A 23782-nucleotide genomic window follows, 5' to 3' on the forward strand; every position below is an offset into this window, starting at 1 on the left:
TTCCCTTCCCATATCCTTGAGTCCTTCCCCTCAAAACCATTCATGTCTTCTAGTTTCAGGTAATCATTATGAGCAGGTGATGGTGACTTAATTTCCTTATGAAAGGGGGGGGGGAGACTTCTTTATGGTGTTGTCCATTTCAGCTGTACAAATCATCTTGGTACACAATTTCCATTTAGCCTTAAAGTAGGTGGAACTTGTCTGATCAAATTGGGCTGATGAATCCATGTCAGATTACTTTCCTTAATCCTGCCAGCCCTTCAAGATATCTTATGCTCGATGTTTTTCGTTCTTGCTCCAGAAGAGCCCTCTAATGCCTGTTCTCGTGCATACAACTTCTGGCTCAATAATAGCTGGGAAGCAGTTGCATTTATTCTACTGTTTGGATTAAGAACATTCTGTGCCAAATTGCTATTTGAAAAAGCATTTTAGTGATCACAACACTACAATTAGTGCTGTGTAAAATTAGTATGCAAAATGCTTTTCTGATGAAGGATCTAAGTACAATGAAAGTAAGTTGAGCTTGTATCTTAATTGGTATATTGCTTCTGATAGCCTACAGATCTGCTAAGTAGAGGAAGGCATATGAATAAGAACAGCACATGTATACACATGTAGAAAAAACAGTTGCGACTCATTTTGCTTCTATCATACTAATTAGCCTATTATGCACATTTTACCATTGGACTTCATTTTCAACTGAAATTCAGTGAATTATTCTGACACTTCTAACCAATTTCCAGTCCCCTTGTGTATAGTCTAGGAAGATAAGCAGAGTCCCTTAGCCTTAGGGAAATAAAATGGCTTCTTGTACAAAGTCTCAAATTACAGAAAAATATTAAAATGCTTCTGGACGGTGTTTAGGTATGACTTGGGAAATACATATTCCAAAAGTATGCCGCTTTCCTTCTGGGGAAAATAAAATAATTCTTCATCAAAGGAAAGTTTGGAAATGCATAATTGTCTAACTTTTTAGGTGTCAGATATCCAGCAATTATAAAAGGATTATAAATTACACTGTTGTGGCACATTCAGAATATTCATTATTGCAATCATCTGGGGTAACAAGAATATCTGTCTCTCCTGTATTACATTTAAATTGTGCTTTTCCACCCAGGAGAACATGGTTCTTCCCCTCCCTGCTTAACTTCACAACAACCCTTTTAAGTAGGCTAGGTTGAGAGTGTGTGGCTGGCCCAAGGTCAATCTGGGGCTTTCAACTTGGGTCTTCACAATCCTAGCCCTACACTGTAATCACTGATTCTTTGTTAGTTGAAGCTTGTCTGTAAGCTCCATATCAGCAGATTTTCTGTAACAGCTAACAGCTGGTCTGTGCGCATGTGGCCCTGGAGTTATGGTTAGTAGTTGCAAGGTATTTACAAGCTCCTAACCATAACTCCAGGATGCAGGTGGTTCTGTGGTCTAAACCACAGAGCCTAGGGCTTGCCGATCGGAAGGTCAGCAGTTCGAATCCCTGCGACGGGGTGAGCTCCCATTGCTCAGTCCCAGCTCTTGCCAACCTAGCAGTTCGAAAGCACGCGGTGCAAGTAGATAAATAGGTACTGCTCTGGCGGGAAGGCAAATGGTTTGCCAGAAGCAGCTTAGTCATGCTGGCCACATGAAGCTGTCTGCAGACAAACACCATCTCCCTCGGCCTATAGAATGAGAATGAGATGAGCGCCGCAACTGGACTTAACTGTCAGGGTTCATTTACCTTTACCTTTAACCATAACGCCAGTAGTTATGGTTGCAAGCTATTTCTGACTGTTTTTGCAGAGCAGTGGGAATAATTTATGTCTCACAACTATTTTCCTAATTTAGCATTAGTAATTGAACAAATGCACAGGGAAAAGCAGCCTTAATTTCATTCTGATTTCCCCTAGCCCGGCCAGAGCGGAGGCAGCGGTCTCTCTTGCGCATCCCAGTAATGGGCTCTCATCTTGGTCACTTTGACCCTCTAAGTGCACACAGGGAGGAACAGACAAGCCAGGACCTCTGTATAATATTACATCTTAACCTGGAATTGTTACCTCGGTCTGTAGCCAATATTTGTTCTTGGCTCACTCATTGTGCTTTGTTGCAGCAAAACAACACGGTCCCCAATTCATTCATAACACTGTTTCCTCTCTGCATCAGCAGAGAGGAAACAAACAACCTCAAAAGATGCATTTGTTGTTAAACCCTTAGCTGTTGTTTACAAACCGCGCATGGTTCCATGTTACGTGAATGAGCTGGAAATCTCATGCATTCTTCCTGTTCTTGCATTCTCCTGCACAACAGGACTTCCACACTGTTTAATTTAACTTTAGAACCCTTGCTTGTCATTACATGCAAACGAGAAACCATAGATTAAAGCAAACTTTTGTCTGTTCTAAACCCATGGGTCCAAAAACTAAAAGAAACAAAATGTTGCAATATCCGATCTGCACTTTTGTAACTTTTTCTTTCACCTCCCCACTGTCTCTTAGGCTTCGATTGGAATTTGGTATTCAAGTGGGATTACATGACACCTGAGCAAAGAAGAGCACGGCAAGGAAACCCAGTTGCTCCCATAAAGTATGTTCCTGCCACCACCCTTCCCCTCACAAAACAATGTTGTGGTTCTTAGTAAGTGCAACTTTGAGTTACCATCTCCCCAGGTTATGCTTGGCAGACTGCTCTTGAATTACTTTGCACATCACAAACTCTAAATGCAGGAGGAAAGTCTTGCAAATTAAAGTCTCAACTTGAAATATGGCAGGCTGGTACTTGAAGTCAAATATTGCTCACTGTGTATTAAATACCAGAGCTTTGCTGTGGTAGTGATATTGAGTCATCTGAGACTTACCATTGCAAAACATAAAAAGGTCTAACCTTACGTTTAAGGTGAGGTTGAACTGCCCTCAAGGAAGGAGAAATTGAAAACTGTTTTATGAAGCTTAGTGATTTTCTGTTGTGCACAACATACCAAGAAAGTAATATAGAAAATTAGTTAATACAAGACTCCTTAAACAGTAGGGGTCTCACAAAATGGATAGCGTACTAATTTAATTCATTCTTTAGTTGCTGCTTTACCCAAATAGCATAAAGTGAGCATACAAATTATTCTTGTGTACACAGTTTGATTCTTATTACTATTGAACTTTTAAACTATTAACTTCTAAACCAAGGATGGCAAATCTGTGAGCAATCTCTGGCCTCCCAGAAGGGTTTCTGGAGGATCTTTGGGGACCCCCTCAATTTTTGCAGCTTTTTAATAATAATAATAATAATCAAAACAAAACAAAAATTCCTTCCAGTAGCACCTTAAAGACCAACTAAGTTAGTTCTTGGTATGAGCTTTCGTGTGCATGCACACGAAAGCTCATACCAAGAACTAACTTAGTTGGTCTTTAAGGTGCTACTGGAAGGAATTTTTGTTTTGTTTTGACTATGGCAGACCAACACGGCTACCTATCTGTAATAATAATAATGGCACTGAGACTGTGTTTCATGGGTGTTTGGCTGTTTGTGTTTTATTGTTTGGCAGGGCTGAATTTCCTTTGTGCAGTCACTGCAAGAGGCAGCTGCCACTTCCTTTATTAAGAGCTCCTTCCTCTTTAAGGGAGCTTCTGCAATGCTTAGCATCCTTTGTGCCAATGCCTAATGAATGAAGACATATGTCTGTTCCCTAGAGTAGCTGAAGTCACTGGCTCTTGCTGGGCAGGATGAGCAGATATGGTTATCTAGATCAAAAACAGAGATTTGCTATGATCTTGCAATGGATTGCTGGTGGCGCATCCTTCCTTTCCTTTTCCCTTGTCAGCCCTTTCCCAGAAGGGAGCAGCACTCTGAAGCAAACAAAACGTAACACAGTCAACATATCGTCCCTTAGCCTTCTAAGGATGAGCTTCCCCTTTCCCTTGCATTCCGCACCCACTGCCTGCGGGGAGGAAGAGAAGATGCAAGTTTGGAATGAGGGTGGAGCCAGGCTGCTGAGACTGGTCCCAGCTGCACTTTGCATCTCCTTGGGATCAAGGAAAAGAAATCCAAAAAAGGAAAGGTTGAATGTGCAAAGTGCAGTCTATGTGGTTGCTGCTTTGATTCCCCCCCCCCCCGGCAAGGTGTTTTCCCAGCTTGACTCCCCTCCCATCTCAATTTGTGCTTGATACTGGCAAGTTTGGTTTTGGTTTTCAGTTTAACATGTTTTCAAAAACAGGATTCATTTTTAGCTTGGTGTGGTTGAGTGCCCCACACCCACCCACGCCAGAAATAAAATGGCAGCAGTCTGAACTTTACGTGGGAAATGAGAGCAGCCTCTGGTGTGTGTGGTTTGCATGAGGTGGTGTGTGGCATGTGTGAGAGAGCAAGAGAGGGCTGTCCACACCCACTTTGGCCACACCATGGTATGTACCCTTCAGAGGGCTGGCCAAGGGTGAATAGATAGTCCTTGGGCCAAGAAACGGTTAGCCACCCCGTTTTAAACTGTTGCACTGTGTGTGTTCCATGCAGATCCTAAATTTAGTTCTCTGCATAGAACTCTCTTTCACGGGATATCTGCTGTCACTTTAAATTAATGTAAATTTCCTTTCCTTCAGAATGATACGCTTAAAGGTTGGCAGGGGATCTCTTAGAATTCCAGTGGTCAGAGGTGTGGGATTTGTGTGCCACATAAGTTGTTATCCCTCTCCATGAACACAAGAAGCAGAATAACCAAATGTACATAACTCATATCTAAGGCGAAGAACGTTTTGAGCAGAATACGCGTTATCCTGAATTTAAATCGATAAATGGGATAGATTTGTATGTTGGTTTGTAAAATACTTAAAGAACTTCAGAGGGCAAAGAGTTATATTTTCACATATCTTAAGCTATAACTTGCTCTAGGGCACATCATACTAATTTATGATAATATGCAGGAGCAGGAAGGAGCCTTAACAATCCTTGGACTCTCAAGCTTCTCCCCCACTTCTCTCTGCACAGTCCAAAGGAAGACTGTAGCAGAATTCACTTTAAGTTTGAATTTCAGCTTCTTGTATAATCTGAACTAGGGATCCTAGTTTCTGGCTACCTATGGTCTGTTTCAGAACAAGCTGCAAGTAGATAACATTTTTCAGTTTCTAGGAATAGCCACATCTGCTTCCAAGAAATCTGAGAAATGGTTAACCAGGAATCAGTCCTAATTGCATTAGTTACGTGATAACGTGTTTCAGAGCGGTAGCATATGCAGATAGCTAGAACTAAGCAAAATGGCCTGTTTAAGGTATGAACAGAAAATGCTTTGTTGAAGAGTCTTCGTATCCGATTATCCTGTGCCAGTATGTAATGTTCAGTTTCCCTCTTTTATCCCTCCTGTCTCGTTAGAACACCAATGATAGCTGGCGGACTCTTTGTGATGGACAAATTTTATTTTGAAGAGCTGGGAAAATATGATATGATGATGGATGTATGGGGTGGAGAGAATCTAGGTAAGAATCTTTCTGCATAGAATTCTCTCTTGAAGAAAAGCAAATTATACTGTAACCTAATTTTTGTGAGTTCATGGCCTTTAGTTCACTGTCTGGAGTGGGTTAAAATGACAGCTAATACTTTAAGTGGATTATTGGCAAAAATTCAGCCACAACAGGGCTGCATTCTAAAATTAGAGCTTTATGTTGAAAAATAAAAGCTGAGAGGACTTCTTTTTACAAGGGAGAAGCAGACAAAAACTAAAGGGATTTTAGCCTTTAAACAAGTCATGCATAATTTGGAAACACCATTCTGTGTTAATTAAAATGTTGCAAAAGTGTGTCATTTAGCAGGGTTTAAAAAACATTCCACACTTTTTAAAACTTAAAGTTGGGCACACACAGTTCATGGGTTTAATTTTCTTGTGAATACTTTAAGGAATCTATTGTAAAGTCATTACTTGAGGGATGAGCTAATTAATTTTGATTATCATTCCTAGTAGACACTTGGCACCTTAGCCGAAGATGGATTGTGATTTTATAGTTCTATTACACCGTCAAATATTGATTCCCCCCCTCCCCATGCTAGCACTTTAGTTATTGGTCCTTATTTCAAGGTGTTAATGTAAGAGTCAAGAAATACGAATGTTCCCATAGTTATGGTAGCCTATTGAATGTTGGAATTTAAACATTTTTAATTACCTAATTGTAAGTGGGTGGGCATTTTAAATAATTTGTACTGATGACATAAGCTTGTCCTTTTTACTGTATTAGGAAAGAAAGGGAGTAAATTAACCTGATCCAAAATGGGAATTTGAGAGGTGAAGTAACAGGTTTGCCATAAGTGTTGACATGAGGGGCACATAAAAATAGCGTGGGGTGGAAAGAACTGGAACAAAAGTAGCAATTTTGTTCTTATTGATTCTGAGGGAAGTGGTTGCCATCTACATTGCTGCTGTATATAAGAATATAGAAACCACGTGGGAGAGGCGAGCTTGATTCTTGCACAAATGGGTCCCACCACCCCTGACATTGATGCGTTTCTTATCATTCATTCTTGCTCTTCTAGTGTGATGTTGCTTCCGCGTGCACAAATTGCTGAAGCAAAATGGGATAATAACCTCCGAAGACTAGGCAACCACACTGTTTCCATAGCCTACAAATCCATATTAAAGAACAAAAAAGGGAAGAAAAGAAATGGGAAATGTTGATTCAGATATTCCTGCACATTTGTGCATGCACAGCCCCTCCCCCATCACAGTATTTCCTTTTTTCAATCAAGTAATAAAAACTCTCTCAACTCCCTTTTTTCAGGATAAAAGAAAATCCCGAGAAATTTCCAGGGATTTAAAAATATACATACTGTGCATGCGTTGCGGGCAATGGGAATGTTTGGAGGAAGAGAGAACTAACTATTTCTGCATTCCTGTATCCTTCTTTTTTATTCTCTATTGCTTGTTTCCCAATGACAGAGATTTCATTCCGTGTTTGGCAGTGCGGAGGGAGCCTAGAAATAATTCCATGCAGCAGAGTTGGCCACGTGTTCCGAAAACAACACCCTTATACCTTCCCAGGAGGAAGTGGTACCGTTTTTGCAAGGTAACGGTCAAGAGATTGCTTTAAGTAAACCAATGGAACCAAAGATGATTAGCTTATAATTAGCTGGCAGAGCTCTTTATCAAAGAGTAAAATGCCATAGAAGCTTTTAAAAAGTCTTTGCAGCTTAAACTACTGTCAGAATAACCAAATGTGCTAACCTTTAGCAAACATTGTCTGGTGTGGGTCAAAAATTCTGTGCTACACTGGTGGTATAGTTTTTCTCCTTCAAAGACCAATGACATCAGTCGAAAAGGTTGTTAAAGAAAGTAACCATATTATAGAAAAGTGCTGGGATACAAAATCAATTTAGGGAATTACGATATTGCCACTATCGATGATCAAACCAACCAACCAACCATTGAAAGTGTGACAAGTTCTAATTGTAGTTAGAAGGTTATGGGGTTGATGTCACTGATATAGCAAATCTTTTAGAAGTTAATTTCAGGGCAGTGTAGAAAAAGCAAAGCTGAACATGACTAGTTAGACCTAGCTACCATGTTCATGGTTAGGAAGGGCAGCAGTCAGAAAAATGAAAGTATATTGCCAAATATTTGTGTAAGTACTTCCACCAATAATTATTTTATTGCCTGTTAAGATAAAACAGAAGGTTTTGAATAAATTCCGGTGAGCGTGAATCAATACATATTGAATTAATAAAGGTCTTTGGATTTCAGCATGTTTCTAAGGCAACGAGAAAAAATTGGGAGTCAAAATGTAGCCGAGTATGTCAGAGGAATAAAAGAGGAAGAGTGCCCATATGCCCATATTTGGTATCAAGGTCCTTGGGTTAGCCAACACTGATCAGATGCTAAGTGTATCAGAAGTATAGTAGAACATGAGATCAAAATGAATCCTCAAACAATATTACTGGGAGCAATAAAAATACAAATCGGAAAGGAACATGCCGTGCTAGTTGTGAACATGTTAACCTCAAAATGTATCTTACTGACAATGGCACGGAAATCAGTTTTTCTACAAACGCTTGGTCAATGGAGAAGGAAGATCCTCATTTTTTTGAGTAAGATCATGACCTAAAGGAGGAAAAGAATGAAACTTGTCTATTATTTTGGTTCCTGCAGCATCTTTAATGTTCAAGGTTCTGCAGTACTCAGATAAGAAGGGAATAAGGACCCTGCCACATTAATAAGAGCAAAAATATCATAACATACTGAATTATATTTCCAGAAATACACGTAGAGCAGCAGAAGTCTGGATGGATGAATACAAAAATTTCTATTATGCAGCAGTGCCTTCAGCCAGAAATGTACCTTATGGCAAGTAAGTGTAATTACTCCTTTCCTATTGTTCGTGCGTTTTGAGATTGCCTTTCGGAGGTGGCCTGGATTTGAAATATTATAAAGTTAATGCTTAAAGTATCGTTGACTATGGAAATACAGTTTCACATGTCTCCAGAGAAGGGCATCAGTGAAGGTTTCAGTTCCACCTTATGGTCAAAGATAAGAAAGATGTGAGGGAAGCTCCCAGAATCCAGAATTTTCTGCACCTAGCTCTCTCCCTTAAGGGAACTTTGCTTCCTGGCCTCAGGCTCCTCCTTGCTGCTCTAGTGGTAGTCGGCTTGCCAGAGAATGTGGCCTCAGGTGGCACTAACCAACCGGTAATCTGCGGAGCAACACAAAACCTGAAAGCCACTGAGGCTTCTGTAGGGGAAGCGGCAAATGGATGTGAAGCCATTTGCTCTTATTATCTAGGAATGCCTCCTAGCAGCACTCAGACCTCCTGACTGAGGCTAGTGACTGCCCCTTTCCTTATAAAGAGTGAGGGCTTGAGGATACTGTGTGACAACTCACAGCATTCCCTTTTAGAGGTTTTGCATTCTCCCCAGTCCTCTGAGGATGGGCAGTTTATGGTTTTGTCTTGTTGTTTTTTAACTCCTTCCCCCTCCCCCGCATCCCTCTATTCAGCCTTCTGTGCCCAATAAAATCCCTGTTTGAAGCGCTCTACAAACTGCTTCTCAGGCTCCTATCTTTCAGCTTACTACTGACATTCTCACAACAAATAAAGGAAGCTTTGTTGGCAGATACGTATGTGGAGCTAAGGGGTCACATTACTGCTATCCTTTCTGACTTGCCTGTGGCAAAACCTACTTCTGTCTTGCCTTCACAGAACGGACAGTGTGATCAGTCACAGCTCCACCACAAAAGGGTCTCCCATCCACATTCAACCCCCACGTTGGGCTGAACTTGCTCCAGACTCCCTTAACCCTTTTGACATTTCCCAAGGGACAGCTAATATTTATCCATTATTGCAACGCCCTCCTCTAGCACCAGCATTGGGCTCACTGGATCCCTTCGTTAACCCCGAATATGATCCAGGGGAGTGGAGTGAGGGATCTCGGGTGGAAGAACAAACCTTGTACTTTCTATTTAACATGTTCCTCATTGAAGCTCTTCTCCAGCAACAAGAGAAAGAAGTGTTGGTTCACACCTGAAAGGTAGTTCTGTGTTGCTGGGTGAGGGGCATCAGGTCTCGCCCTGTTTTTGGCTGCTCCAATTAATCACCATAGTTTATCCAGCTTAACATGCTTTTCCCATTTTGTTATTGTTAGGGAAGTAGGCATTTGTTCTCTTGGTGGATGTTTCTGTGTCTTGTCTGAGCAACCTGCTGGAGCTTGGCTAGGACTCTGGGAGCTTTCCCTCAAGTTCTCTTTTCTGCCTTTGACCACAAGGTGCCACTCTGAGTGATGCTCTTCGTCCAGCAACACAGAACTACCCTTGAGATAGGAACCAATGGTTCTTTTTAGATTGTGCCAATTTAAATATAGCTGATAAACACTGTTTCTCTCAATAGTATTCAAAGCCGAATGGAGTTGAGAAGGAGACTTAACTGCAAACCATTCAAATGGTATCTTGAAAATGTGTACCCTGAGCTAAGGTGAGTCATCTATTTTATACAAAAGATGTTTGCTGTTGCTTTTCAGCAAATTGGGGAGTGGGGACGACGACTATCCTTTTCTCATTTAACTTTTATTTTGTGACTTTGGTCCATCTGTTTTAATACCTTCAAAATGCAGCTTGTACATCAAGTGTGACAGTGTTGCTAGGAATAGGTTTGCTGCTTTTGTAAATCCACATCAACTAAAAACACAACACATAGCATATACATGCTTGTTTGTTTATTTATTTCATTTCTATCCTACCTTTCATCTAAGGCAGGCTTCCTCAAACTTGGCCCTCCAGATGTTTTTGGCCTACAACTCCCATGATCCCTAGCTAGCAGGACCAGTGGTCAGTGATGATGGGAATTGTAGACTCAAAACACCTGGAGGGCCAAGTTTGCCTATGCCTGATCTAAGGAGCTCAAAGTGGTGTCCTGTACTGTTGGCCGGGACGGGAAGCAAAGTTGCCTTTCTGCCATTTGGCCTAGGCTGGAATAGGAGGCTGCTTCAGAGGCCAGCCGCTGCTTGCCAGTCACAAAAGCTAACATTTCATGTCCCTATTCCCATCTGCACCTAAAAAGCAGCTGAAGATTGGAATATACAAACCCAGATGGCTTACTAGACTGGGCCCCAACCACAAAGTTTCTGGTTCAAGCCATGTATTTCCCATACTATATAAAAGTCACATGGATAATTTTTTCTTCTTCTGTGTGTGGTCACTTCTAGGGAAATAATCTGGAACTCCTTATTTCTTATCAACTCCTTATTTCATACTCATAATAACTAAAGTAAATAGAATCCCTGTTTTTCCTATTGTGCATATAAATGTGAATTTAACAGGGTGGGGTGAAAAGACATTGAGGAATAACTAATTCATGTTTAGTTAAGGGAGTTTCTGCCCTGACAGTACTTTAAACCAGATCAGTGTGAAGTAATTTCTCATCTCTTGTCAATTGTCATTCTGGATGCAGTTCAGTTTATTTTAGCTGCTTCATCAGGTGTGTTATTGGGAGAAAGGGATTTGAAAGACTATTTTGAATGCCTATATTAAAGGATACAGGGCAGAGAGATGCACAGCACATTGAGTATTTTTCTGCTCTCTGCTGTACCTCCATAACTGTGTTTGAAGACCTGCTTATTGGAAAACTTCCTGTGGTACAGTTGGCTGCTGTTGCGTCATTTATCTTCAAATCCAGGGGAATTTAAAATGCCGTTTTGGTGGAGGCTGAGAGAGCTACCAACAGGAAAGCTCTAGAAAAGAATTGCATTGTGTTACCTCTGAATTTTACTCAAACATAGTGTAGTTTTTAATATTGATGGATGTTTGGAATTCTAAACTATTTGGTGGTGTTTACTTTTCAGGGTACCTGATCACCAAGATATAGCTTTTGGGGCCTTGCAGCAAGGAACCAATTGCCTTGACACTTTAGGCCATTTTGCAGATGGTGTCGTTGGTGTTTATGAATGTCATAATGCCGGGGGAAACCAGGTTAGTAATCACAGGTTCATAAGTGGCAATAAATTAAATTCACTACATGTTAGAAACAAGACTGATGGCAAAATCACATTTTATATTTTTTATCACCCCAAAGAAAGTAGGTTTATTACTATATTACTCTTTTAAGTCTTTTAGACCTGCCTATTTGGAAATTCATTGTTAAATTGTGTTTTCTCACCTTTCCTTCTGACATTTGCCAAATATGGCTTTGTGGATTTCCGTTTGTTAAGGAGATATGACACGACAAACGAAAGGATACTGGATAATTTAACTTTTGTGGGCTGTAAATAGGCTTAACTTCTCATTGTTTGTGCAGATACAGAAACTTAACATATAGACATTTGAAGTATTACTTCATCCTTCTGAGACTTGGCCTGCAAGCATTTTTTTTTCCATGTTGAGGATAAGGTGGGTGAATGAATGGATTGAGTGTATATGCGTGTGAGAGAGACATTCTTACTTTTAGAACACGGATTTCCATTAACAGCTCTTGAACCTCAGGGTTAAACATAATTAAACAGCTACCAATTTTGTCTAATAAAACTGAATTTTTTAAAAAAAATAAAATAAAAAAATAAAATAAACAGCTACCAATGAAATGGTGCCTTAAAAAAGAGAACACAAAGCTGACATTTTCAAAATTCATGCCTTTTTGCTTCACGTTGAGATGATGTGCAGAGGTGATGTCAATAAACTTACGTATTTATTTCCATATCCCACGCAGTGCATGGGGGATAGTTTGGCTGAGTGAAAAGAAATAAAATATCTGGCATGGCTACAGGAGCACAAATTCCATAGGCTGAAGGGGAAGTGGAGCATGCATACACAACAGACCTCAAGCAATGGATGCATTAAGTACCTGTGGTCATCTTTTCCTGCAGCAGAGTTGCAGTCAAATTGTTCTCATCTTGCAACTTAGCACTGCAACTTCAGTTGCTTTTTCTCCCTTGGCTTGTGAAGGTCATTGTTTGGGAATGGCACCATCTTGTGGTCAAAGGCAGGAGTGGAACTTAAGGAAAGTAGGCAGTTCCCACAATTCAGATCACTCCTGCCTTTTTGTCAAAGCAGAACGCTTACCTTTAGCTCCTGGCCCTTCTCCTTAAGCATGATAATTTTATCTTTTTCTAACTGCAGCCATTCATTAAATGCCTCCTCCTTGTTCCATTCGCCTCTTGGCTACCCATGCTGTCTGCAACTCGGAAGCCCTCATTCTCTTCAGCCCTCCTTTCCCTCCAGCCTAGCCTGCTAATTTCTTCCACAGCCTTTTTTTTACATTTGTTTTGCCTCAATCCTTTTCCACACTGTCTCCCTCCCTCCCCATTCGCTATGAGTGTTGCTCCATTTTGGAAATACTTTAAGCTGCCCCAATAGTTGAGGAGCGAGTCTCCACTTAGGCGTGTCAGATCACGTGGGAAATAGAATTAAGCTGATGGAATGAAAACCAAGAATAATTGTTCGTTACACGTACAACCTTCTACTTGGGAAAGATATGCTTGTAATACCCTTTAACATCTCATGCTTCACGTAGTTTTTCAGTGTTTTCATTCAGGGGCTGACTTGCAGATTAATCATTTTAAAACACTGTTACAAAATGGCTTCTTTGCCAAACCCCATTAGTTAAGTCAATTGCTCAGTGGCGCCTTCGTCCTAATCTGACTCCTAGTACCATCAGATTTCATTTGCTGCCACTTCCCAGAAGTAGGCTGCATGTTTCTTTACTGAAAATGAAGTGGCGCTGCTGCAGTTCTCCATTTGAAATATTCCTATGGAAGAGCTGGGTTCTTACAGTGTAGTTAGCGGAGAGGTCCATCTTGATCAAATGGGAAATTGCACTTCAAAGCAAGTTGGAGATGGAACGAGACCCTCAATATGCATTGCCTATGTGGGCGATAGTCATCAGAAATGGCCTGGTGTATGTGCTGAAAGGGACGCGGGTGGCGCTGTGGTTTAAACCACAGCCTCTTGGGCTTGCCAGTTGGAAGGTTGGCCGTTCAAATCCCTGCGATGGAGTGAGCTCCCATTGCTCTGTCCCAGCTTCTGACAACCTAGCACTTTGAAAGCACACCAGTGCACGTAAATAAATAGGTATTGCTGCGGCGGGAAAGTAAACGGTGTTTCAATGCGCTCTGGTTTCCGTCACGGTGTTCCGTGGCACCAGAAGTGGTTTAGTCATTCTGGCCACATGACCTGGAAAACTGTGGACAAACACCGGCTCTCTCAGCCTGAAAAGCAAGATGAGCGCCGCAACCCCATAGTCGCCTTTGACTGGTATGCTAAAATACAGGTTTTATAAGAGAAATGGGTATAAAATGTCACTGGTAGTTCAAACGTTGTCTGTGAGTCTTTCCTGTTTCTTACTTTCTTAGGGGTGAAGCAAAACCTTAAAATTCATTCAATACATTTAGGTATTCCCAGAAGGTAGGATCCAGCTGTATGCTGTTGTGCTGTACCGTCAGCAGAGGGCAGTATAGGACAACTCTCACAATTCCAGGATTAATATTTGATTCCAAAGCACCATCTAAAATCATTGGGGCAGAGCTCTCAAATGTTTCTCCTAGGTAGAGAGAGAGAGGAATATCAGCAATTTGCATTTCATAACAGACACTTCTGTCTTTGTAAGAGCCTTTTCTCATATTAGAAGAATTTTGTAACAATCAGGTAAATGAAATGTTTTGCAAACATTTTGCATGAATATAACTATGTCTCATTTCCTTTCTGTTGCAGGAATGGGCCTTAACAAAGGACAAGTCAGTGAAACATATGGATTTGTGCCTTACTGTTGTAGACCGAGCTCCTGGCTCACTCATAAAACTTCAGGGCTGTAGAGAAAATGATGGTAGACAGGTCAGTACACAGAATACAGCCATGTGCAAATAGGGCTGAGAGCACACCAATATCATGTGCACGCTTGTAGATATTTATTCCTCTTCCCTGTGCCTTGTTCTGCCACCTACCTTTCCATAGGATATTATATATGTCTGCTGGATTTCTGGCAGTAGAGCACTGTTGGGTTTGTGTCATTGAATCACTTTGCCCATTGGATTGGCTGCTGTGAGACTCATTGTAGTAGTAGTAGTAGTGGTAGTAGTAGTAGTAGTATACTAACATGAGTTTGACCAAACTGCGGGAGGGAGTGGAGACAGGAGTGCCTGGCGTGCTCTGGTCCATGGGGTCACAAAGAGTCGGACATGACTAAACGACTAAACAACAACAGTCGTAGTATAACGCTCTTCATACGTTGATCTTAGGGAAGTTCACAGCATATACAGTGGTGCCCCGCAAGACGAATGCCCCGCAAGACGAAAAACCCGCAAAGGGTTTTTCGGTTTTTGCGACGCTTCGCTAGACGATTTTCCCTATGGGCTTGCATCGCAAGACGAAAGCCCATAGGGAAATCTCGGGGACCTTTTTTTAAATGCTGGCGGTGGGGAGCAAAGCCTTTTCCCCCCCTCCGGACTTCAGAAGAGGTCCAGGAAGGCCGGCGGGGGCGAAAGGCTTTGCTCCCCACCGCCAGCATTTTAAAAGCGGTCCGGGATAGCAGGGAAGCGCTTCCCGCTATCCCGGACGGCTTTTGAAGGCAGGCCGGGGGGGCAAAGACTTTTGCCCCCCGCCCGCCTTGGGAAGAGGTCCTGGACCTCTTCCCAAGGCGGGCGGGGGGCAAAAGTCTTTGCCCCCCCTGCCTGCCTAACCGGGGGCTTTTAAATCGCCCCGGGACTGTCCGGGGCGATTTAAAAGCCCCCGGACGGCTTTTGAAGCCTCCCCCCACCGCCTGGCATCGGAACGATGTCCCGAAGCCAGGCGGCGGGGCGGGAAAGCCTCCCCCCGCCGCCCGGCATCGGAACGATGTCCCGAAGCCGGGCGGCGGGGCGGGAAAGCCTTCCCCCGCCGCCCGGCTTCGGGGCATCGTCCCGATGCCGGGCGGCGGGGCGGGAAAGCCTCCCCCCGCCGCCCGGCTTCGGGGCATCGTCCCGAAGCCCGGCGGCGGGGCGGGAAAGCCTCCCCCCGCCGCCCGGCTTCGGGGCATCGTCCCGAAGCCCGGCGGCGGGGCGGGAAAGCCTCCCCCCGCCGCCCGGCTTCGGAACGATGTCCCGAAGCCCGGCGGCGGGGCGGGAAAGCCTCCCCCCGCCGCCCGGCATCGGAACGATGTCCCGAAGCCCGGCGGCGGGGCGGGAAAGCCTCCCCCCGCCGCCTGGCTTCGGAACGATGTCCCGAAGCCCGGCGGCTGGGCGGGAAAGCTTCCCCCCGCCGCCCGGCATCGGAACGATGTCCCGAAGCCCGGCGGCGGGGCCGCGAAGCCTGGGCGCGCTGGGAACTCTCCACAAGGAGCGCTCCCGCTCCTTGCGGAGAGGTCCGCGAAGCCTGTCCTGGACCTCTTCTGAAGGCAGGCGGCGGGGCAAAAGTCTTTGTCCCCCCTGCCTGCCTTCCCAGGGGCTTTTAAATCGCCCCGGACAGCGGAGAAGTCCTCCGCTGTCCCGGGCGATTTTAAAATGCTGCCCGCCAGAAGAGGTCGGGGGAAGGCGGTTTCCATAGGAACGCATTAATTGATTTTCAATGCATTCCTATGGAAAACCGTGCATCGCAAGACGAAAAACTCGCAAGACGAAGAGACTTGCGGAATGAATTAATTTCGTCTTGCGAGGCACCACTGTAAATGCAACATAAAACAATAAATACATAATAAAAACAAAACAATAACCTCCTCACCCACTCCCACAAACACATTTATTATTATTATTATTATTATTATTATTATTATTATTATTATTATTATTAATACCCTGCCCATCTGGCTGAGTTTCCCCAGCCACTCTGGGCAGCTCTCAATCGAGTGTTAAAAACAATACAGCATTAAATATGAAAAACTTCCCTAAACAGGGCTGCCTCCAGTTGTCTTTTAAAAGTAAGATGGTTGCTTATTTCCTTGACATCTACTGGGAGGGCGTTCCACAGGGCGGGCGCCACTACCGAGAAGGCCCTCTGCCTGGTTCCCTGTAACCTCACTTCTTGCAATGAGGGAACCGCCAGAAGGCCCTTGGCACTGGATCTCAGTGTCCGGGCTGAACGATGGGGGTGGAGATAGCATGTTATTCAGTCAAAGGCCTGGTTGAAGAGGAATGTTTTCGCCCGGTGCCTAAAGGTATATAATGAAGGTAAGCCTCCCTGGGGAGAACATTCCACAAACAGTAGAACTGATGGCTGGCCTTTCTTACAGCAAGCTGTCTAGTGCAACTAAATCCTTAGGTTTCATTCACCTCCTAGTATTTAATCTCCCACTCCAGTATACCAGGGGCTTTCAGCTTCCATTTGGGAAGTTTGCATGGACAATGCTGAAGGAAAATTTACAGCCACAGTGGGTTTGCAAAGCAAATTTGACAGTAGTGACTTTAAGGAGTTGCAATTATTTGCTGTAAGGAAAATAGATGGTAGACAAAATAACCCTAGAAAATACTGGCTTTTAAAATCAACGTTTATCTAAGTGGAGTGACTTTTTAAATTTTCTTCTTCTTCCAGAAATGGGAACAAATTGAAAGCAACGCGAAACTGAGGCACGTGGGCAGTAACCTCTGCTTAGACAGCCGAAATGCCAAAAACGGTGGTCTGACGGTTGAAGTCTGCAACCCCTCGCTGTCGCAGCAGTGGAAGTTCACACTGAACCTGCAGCAATAGTAGGGCTTGCTCAGGAGGACTGTTCCTGTTTCCGAAACCTTGGGCAACATTTTGATTGCGTTACTGATACTTTATATACCTCAGTATTCCATCTTTGTCTGAAAGTAGGCGACAAGTGAACAAAAGGGAAGCAAGTGAACTGGGGACCGTGCCATTGCCTGGTCAGACGTAGCTGCTGCACGACTCGCTCCCTTCCACCACAAAGGCTCACCAGTTCCTTTTCGGCATCAAGCTAAATCCTTCCACAGCAGATGACTAAGATTCCTAGGAGAAACAGATGTACAGTAGTAGGAAACTGCTTTCAACACACAGAAGAGGGGGAGGGTGGGAGAGAGGGAGGGAGGGAGGGACTGATGGGGAGGGAAGCAAATGGTTTGGAGAAGATCATTGGCAGTCTCCATTTTACATAGAAATCAGTGTTCGTGGTTTCCAGAAATCAAAGCATTTTGAAGGTTTTTGCCATGTGTACTTGGTATATTTCACCATGGACTTTTCTATGACAGAACTCTTAAATATAAACATTCTATATGTTTATATATAAATATATATATAAAATATATATTGTCAAAATTTTCAACTTTCTATCGATTTTTCATCATCCTGTAATTTATCCAAAAAACAAAACAAACAGAACAAAGAAAAGCAATTTAACACTTTTCTGGGAAGTGGACTGGACAGTTGGTAGAAGAACAAAACTTTGTGAAGATGCAGGTTTGTGCTGCTGAGTTGTGTTCATGCAAACACTGGATGTTTCTGCTTTGTGAAGTGTGCCTATTTTTTATTTTGTTCTTTGCGCTTCCTCCTCCTGGGAAATGTCGGACCTCTGCAGAGGAGGGCGATCAAATGGCAGAAAGGAGCTCGCACGCTTCATCTCACCAGCATTGTCAGCTCCAGTTGGGGAATTCATGCCATGTGCTCTGGATATCTATAAACTTGGTATTTGTATTGGGCAATTTGGGGCTACTTAAAAAAAATAGTTTGGCCTTCTTAAAATAATGCAGCTAGGAGGGTTTGGTCTTCAGGTTGTGTTCTTATCAAGACGTGCTTCTTTTTCTCCTTTTAAAAAGTTGTCTGACAGCACAAGATCACAATAGCCTTCTCGTGGAAGCATGGGCAGCTACCTACTAAATATCAACATTTCAGCTCTTACGCCTCTGCTTTTGGGGGGCGGGAGTTATCATGGTCTGGGTTTTTTTCTTTACACCTGTGTCCTGTTTTAAACTGAGGAAAATGTTCTGAATACATTGGAAGGAGCCATTTCGATCCAACTGCTGTTTTTATATCAAAGTAATGTCTGGGGTTACTCTGACGTCTTTGCTGTAACCCCCCCCCCCCTTTCTTAAAAACACAGCTTATGTAAGATTTTAACGGTGCCCTCTGGTGATTACAAAGGACAAAGACAAATTATTATGCAATCATGTTTTGACAGTGTTCTCTTCCAGCTACATGGGTCATAAGAGTATTCCATAAACTGTATTTTCCCCTATAGCTGCAGTGATTGCCACAAAATGCTTCCATTGACACAAAGGCTTTGACATTTGCAGTACCGGTTTAAAACAGGCTGATAAACTGTTATATGACATGCTTGTGATTTCTGCAGGTAGTATTCACAGATGTCATATGAGTTCTACATGGTTTGAATCCACATTGCTTTTTTCCTTCAATGTGGATTTGGGCATATAATCCTCTTCCAGACCAAATTTCCTTCTCCCACACTGCAAGTTCCCATGTATATCCTATTTACATACGACCTTGGCAACAAAAAGAGAGAAACTTTGGACTTGAGCTTTTCAAGATTCGCTTTATTTTCAGCCACCCAACAACACTTGACATGAAAAATATTAGTGAATATGAAGATGGTGATATTTTAATATTTGAGGGACTATGCATTCAACTCGCAACTATACAGCCAACTGGTTATGATCCAGCGCTTCTGGGAAAAGAACTTAATGAAGGGGAGCTAAAATATTAACATTTTTTTTTCTTGTGATATAAAAGCTAGCAGGCAAACTAGCTGCTGTTTTCTGAAATAATAGGAGTTTGCTGCCTTGACTGTTAACCTAACCAGAGTTGCTAGTAAGTTTTAATAATAATATCTCCCCACTCCAGAAACTCTAATGTCGTCTATGTATTATAAAATGAGAATATGTTCTTAAAATTCTAGAGATCCTACGCAGACAGTATCTCCATGCTGAGACCGCAAATTGTGGGTGTTGGATGAGAATGGAAATATGGTAATGTGGTGTTAGCTATGTTTACATGACACAGTGTGCCAAAGTTATTTACTGTGACTTCATCCTTTTTTAAAGTCTATGGATTTCTGGTGCTATGCACCAACGACTGCTGCTGCACAGATCCTCTGTCAGTGGGGTGTACTAAGGGGCACTGTGTGAAAACCTTTGACATGAACGGAGGGTGTGCAGTTGCAGTCAGTGGCAGATATTGACCTTGGGTCTCAGAAGTAGCCAACATCTCTCCCCCACCCCCACCCCTCTTCCTTTTATAATAAATCACTAGGAGACTTGGAAACAAATTGCAATGCTATCTCTGTGCTAACCTTATCTGAGTGTCTTCAAAGCAAAGATGATGGGGGTACATGTGAATTTTGTTTTGCAAATCAGATGTCATTTGGAAACTGTCGTTTCAGTTGGTTCTTTAAAATCTGCTGTACAGAGCTTGTACTTTGTTCATTTTATAGATGGAAACCATCCTTGGGGGGAAAAAACCTGTTTGTTTAACTTAAGGAAATAAATACTTTATAGATAAGATAGCGAGGTTTGATGCCATTCTGTTTTTGTGTACACTCAGGAACTGGCCCCAGAATACATGAACTTCAGCTAAGACCACTTGATCTCCTTGGCTAGCCAGCATTCTTACAGCCACTTAGTGGTTAAGAGCGGCAGACTCGTAATCTGGGGAACCGGGTTCGCGTCTCCGCTCCTCCACCTGCAGCTGCTGGGTGACCTTGGGCCAGTCACACTTCTCTGAAGTCTCTCAGCCCCACTCACCTCACAGAGTGTTTGTTCTGGGGGAGGATGGGAAAGAAGATTGTTAGCCGCTTTGAGACTCATTTGGGTAGTGATAAAGTGGGATATCAAATCCAAACTCTTCTTCGGACATTGCTTTTAACCATAAATTAAATTTAACTATGGTTTTAAAGTGAACATGTGCAGCACTCCCTCGCATTGCTTCCTTTCCTGAATGGAGTGAACCAAAAGAGGCTGGATTGCCATTACATGTGAACCTTGTGGGTGGCTTCTCTCCTAACAAACCATGGCGGTATGTTTGTGTTTTGTTACACAAGTAATAAACTACAAGCACTAGTCTGCACATTAAAAAAAGCCAGTTCCTGGTTTGTTTCTTCCATGCGGTGAAGAAAGGTGTGTGGGAGGCACATCTGCAGGGATTTTTGCACCAGCATGCTGCTCATTCACACGAATCCTAAGTTTCATATAAGCTGTAGCTTAATAGAGTGTGCAAACCGGGCCTGTGTTTTTGTAAACCAGTTTTGCAGATCCAAAGAATGCTTGAGGCATTTCCAGTCGTGGAGGTGCATCCGTTGGATTTGGTTTTTGGTTTTCACTTTGAACAGCAAACCTTCATGCTGGATCTGAAACCGCTTCTGAATCTCCCTTAGAAATTTATCGTGGTCGGTGGGTGTTTGAAAAACACCAAGGATGCTTTGAATTGGTTTGTGGTGCTTTGGATTCGATTTCATGGATTTGTTTTATGAGTTGCTGAACATAGAAGGCTTCCACCGTACCCACTAGACAGTATTGTTGCATCTAATGTAGGTTGAAGAGGAAGCTGACTTCCTCACCAGAAACATTCTGTTTCCACCTCCTCCAATTCCTGGCCATTTCTACTAATGTAATACTATATTACTATCTCTAACAACTGCTGAAGTTCATTACAACTTTGAAACAGATTTCAAGTTGTGTAAAAGTTTGCCTTTCTTTGCTCAGGACAACTTGGGCTCTGGAAACTTATCTCTCCCCTTAACTTTCCCATCAAGCCACAGCTGAGAAACGATGTTAGAATAGCCTGTTGCTATTTCCTGGAACCAAGTATCCAGAAACCAAGTATCTGGAAAAGTGGAGGGATTGCAGAGCAATAGTTGGCCTGCCAAGTAGTAGATTTCCAGTGTATTCACCTGTTCTCACCTCCCTACCTATAACTCTGCCACATGTATGCCCTTCACAATCGATGCTTGCTGCTGAAAACCATAATTTCCTGTCCTTTGTCCAAGCAGGGAATTAAAATGCTAGGCACAGTTGTAGTCAATGGTGTCCTTGCATTGGTGGACTTCCCTCTCTTCTCTCTTGCATCGCCCAAATCTGCTTCAGAGGATTGGGAAACCCTCCAGTGTAGATTACAATCTAGAGAGAGCATTATTATCCTGTAGGGTGGCATGGGGATAATTGTTTGGGGCTTTAATGAAAACCCTTCACCAGTTTCCTGCTTGGCAGGGGGTTGGACTTGATGGCCCTTGTGGTCTCTTCCAACTCTATGATTCTATGATTCTATTCTAATGAGAAAATAAATTGCATTCAAAACTTACCAAGGGAGAATTTCTTCTGCAATTCTCATGGGTCAGGTGCAGCGGGGTTGTGGGGTGGGGTTGCACTTACCATAGTTTTGAGGTGGCTAAAGGGTTTTTGCGAGTGCCCTTGCTTTTCATTTTACAAATGGACTGCACTCTGCAGCCTGCCCAGGTGCCCATATTTCAATTAAAGCCCTGCGGAAGAAACCACGAAGCCACCCTTCCCTCAGATGGCGTGGACAGCCAGGGAGGCTGCAGAGGGCCGGTGAAATGTTTACCAGAAAGAAAAACACACCCTGTCCACGGTCACCTTGCTGTGATAAGGTAAAATCAAAATTCTGCACCCACCCCAGTTCTAAAGATTTCCAAACGAGGCAGAAAAACACCAACCTTTTTAGAAATAGGACCATGCAGCACTACTGTCAGAGCAGGGGTGGGTAACCTGTGACCCTAGATGTACATCCTTCGTCATCCTGTAGCTGACTGCGGGTGATAGAAATTGGGAGTCCCAACAATATCAGAAGGTCCACACGCTCCCTGTCCTTTCTTAAGAAGGAAAGCAACCATGTTCCTTGGGGGCCTTGGTGGAAAGGTGGTGTATCAATGCAAAAACTATTATTATATTGCTGAAACCGTTACATTCCAAATGTCACAACGTGTGACTTAACAGATGTGAGCTCTAATAATGAAAGCCATCGTGTATGAGATGGAATTCATTGAGTTACAGAAGAGGCTGGATTGCGCCCAATAGTGGCTTCTGTGCGTAAGATGAGATAAACAGTTTTTGCCAATTACCACCGCATTGTGCAAATTGAAGTGCCTGGCACTAATGTAAAGCCACAGTTGGATGCATTCCAGTGTGTCTGCAATCATTGCACATAATGCTTGCCTAATTGGTTGTGTGTGTCCTAGGCCATTTTTCCAGTGAAATCTCCTGTGCTGAACTCTCAGATCTAATGTGTTACTGCTGGTGCCTTTGCCAATGACAGGGACACACAATATCTTCAGCCATGTGTTCAGATATTTTTAGCTGGATAGCATGAATCAGGAATTGTAATTTGCCTTCCCAGCACAGCATCGCAAGCAACTGGTTCCTAGTTCTGGCTCCACTTGAGCCTGCTGCATCTTGTGGCTTGCAAATCATGTCTACATACCCCACTTGGTATGTTTTTAAAAAAGAGAAATACAGTGGTACCTCAGAAGTCAAATGGAATCCATTCTGGAAGTCCGTTCAACTTCCAAAACATTCGGAAATGAAGGTGTGGCTTCCGATTGGCTGCAGGACGGTCCTGCAGCCAATTGGAAGCCACGTCGGACGTTCGGGTTCCAAAAAACATTTGCAAACCAGAACACTCACTTCCGGGTTTGTGGCATTTGGGAGCCAAAACGTTGCAAGGTGTTCAACTTCCGAGGTACAACTGTAACTATAAAAATCCAGCATGCTACGGGAGAGAATGGAATTTATGAAAAAGCAGTGCATCTGCTTAAGCCAAATTCTGGGCATTTAAAATTAAGATAATGAAATTAATATAATTTCAAAATGTTTGACTTCAAAATTTGAGTTATAAATTTGAGTGCTTCTGACTGCTTGGAAATTGTTGATCAAATGCCATAAGCTGACAATTTTCAGATCCTACCAGTTTTTCCAATAAAAGTTCTCAAAGATCAAATACCATTGCCTGGCAATTATCACATACTGTCAAAATACTGAACCACATCAGCTAAAACAAATACGGCCAAGTAACAAGAAACATACCAGTTGTTTATCCAAACTGTCAGGTATCAAATTTGAGCTTTGAACAGGTTGGTTCTTCGTGGCTGAGGGGATTCTTTAGATTGGGGGTGGGGAACCTGTGGCTTTCCAGATGTTTATAGACTACAACTCCTATCAGCCCCATTCACCATAGCCAATGGTCAGGGATGCTGGGAATTGGAGTCCCATAACATCTGGAGGACCAGAAGTTTCCCATCCCTGCTTCAGATGTTTAATCATGTCCTCCACCCTTCCCTCCAGCAAAAATGAGACAGGAGAAGATATAATCTATATTTGACTGTATTTCAAAGTTGTTGATTGTAAACAAACTTTGCATTGGGAAGGGGAAAATCACATGACAAGATATCAGAGTGATACTATAAATCCATTCAGTTGTTTTGTTACCACACTTAACATTTTG

At 42.9% G+C, this 23782-nt stretch overlaps 1 protein-coding gene and 1 long non-coding RNA gene across 2 annotated transcripts in view; one reads left to right on the forward strand and one right to left on the reverse strand.

The window, feature by feature from the left end:
* GALNT2 (polypeptide N-acetylgalactosaminyltransferase 2) overlaps positions 1 to 19598 on the forward strand; it is a 68816-nt gene extending 49218 nt beyond the window's left edge. The window contains exons 9-16 of the mRNA XM_081906879.1: positions 2469 to 2556; positions 5323 to 5426; positions 6878 to 7004; positions 8190 to 8282; positions 9813 to 9896; positions 11263 to 11389; positions 14123 to 14242; positions 16910 to 19598. Of these exons, the coding sequence (XP_081763005.1) occupies positions 2469 to 2556; positions 5323 to 5426; positions 6878 to 7004; positions 8190 to 8282; positions 9813 to 9896; positions 11263 to 11389; positions 14123 to 14242; positions 16910 to 17065 (899 nt within the window). The 3' untranslated portion in view covers positions 17066 to 19598. The remainder of the gene's footprint in view (positions 1 to 2468; positions 2557 to 5322; positions 5427 to 6877; positions 7005 to 8189; positions 8283 to 9812; positions 9897 to 11262; positions 11390 to 14122; positions 14243 to 16909) is intronic.
* LOC309367580 lies at positions 19286 to 20914 on the reverse strand. Its single transcript, XR_014167239.1, has 2 exons — positions 20172 to 20914; positions 19286 to 19947 (listed from the first exon to the last, which is right to left on the reverse strand). It is a non-coding gene; the product is annotated as an uncharacterized lncRNA (long non-coding RNA).
* Between the last annotated feature and the right edge of the window lie 2868 nt (positions 20915 to 23782).

The sequence above is a fragment of the Podarcis melisellensis genome (genome assembly GCF_964234715.1).
Source record: "Podarcis melisellensis genome assembly, chromosome: 3".
Classification (NCBI taxonomy): domain Eukaryota; kingdom Metazoa; phylum Chordata; class Lepidosauria; order Squamata; family Lacertidae; genus Podarcis; species Podarcis melisellensis.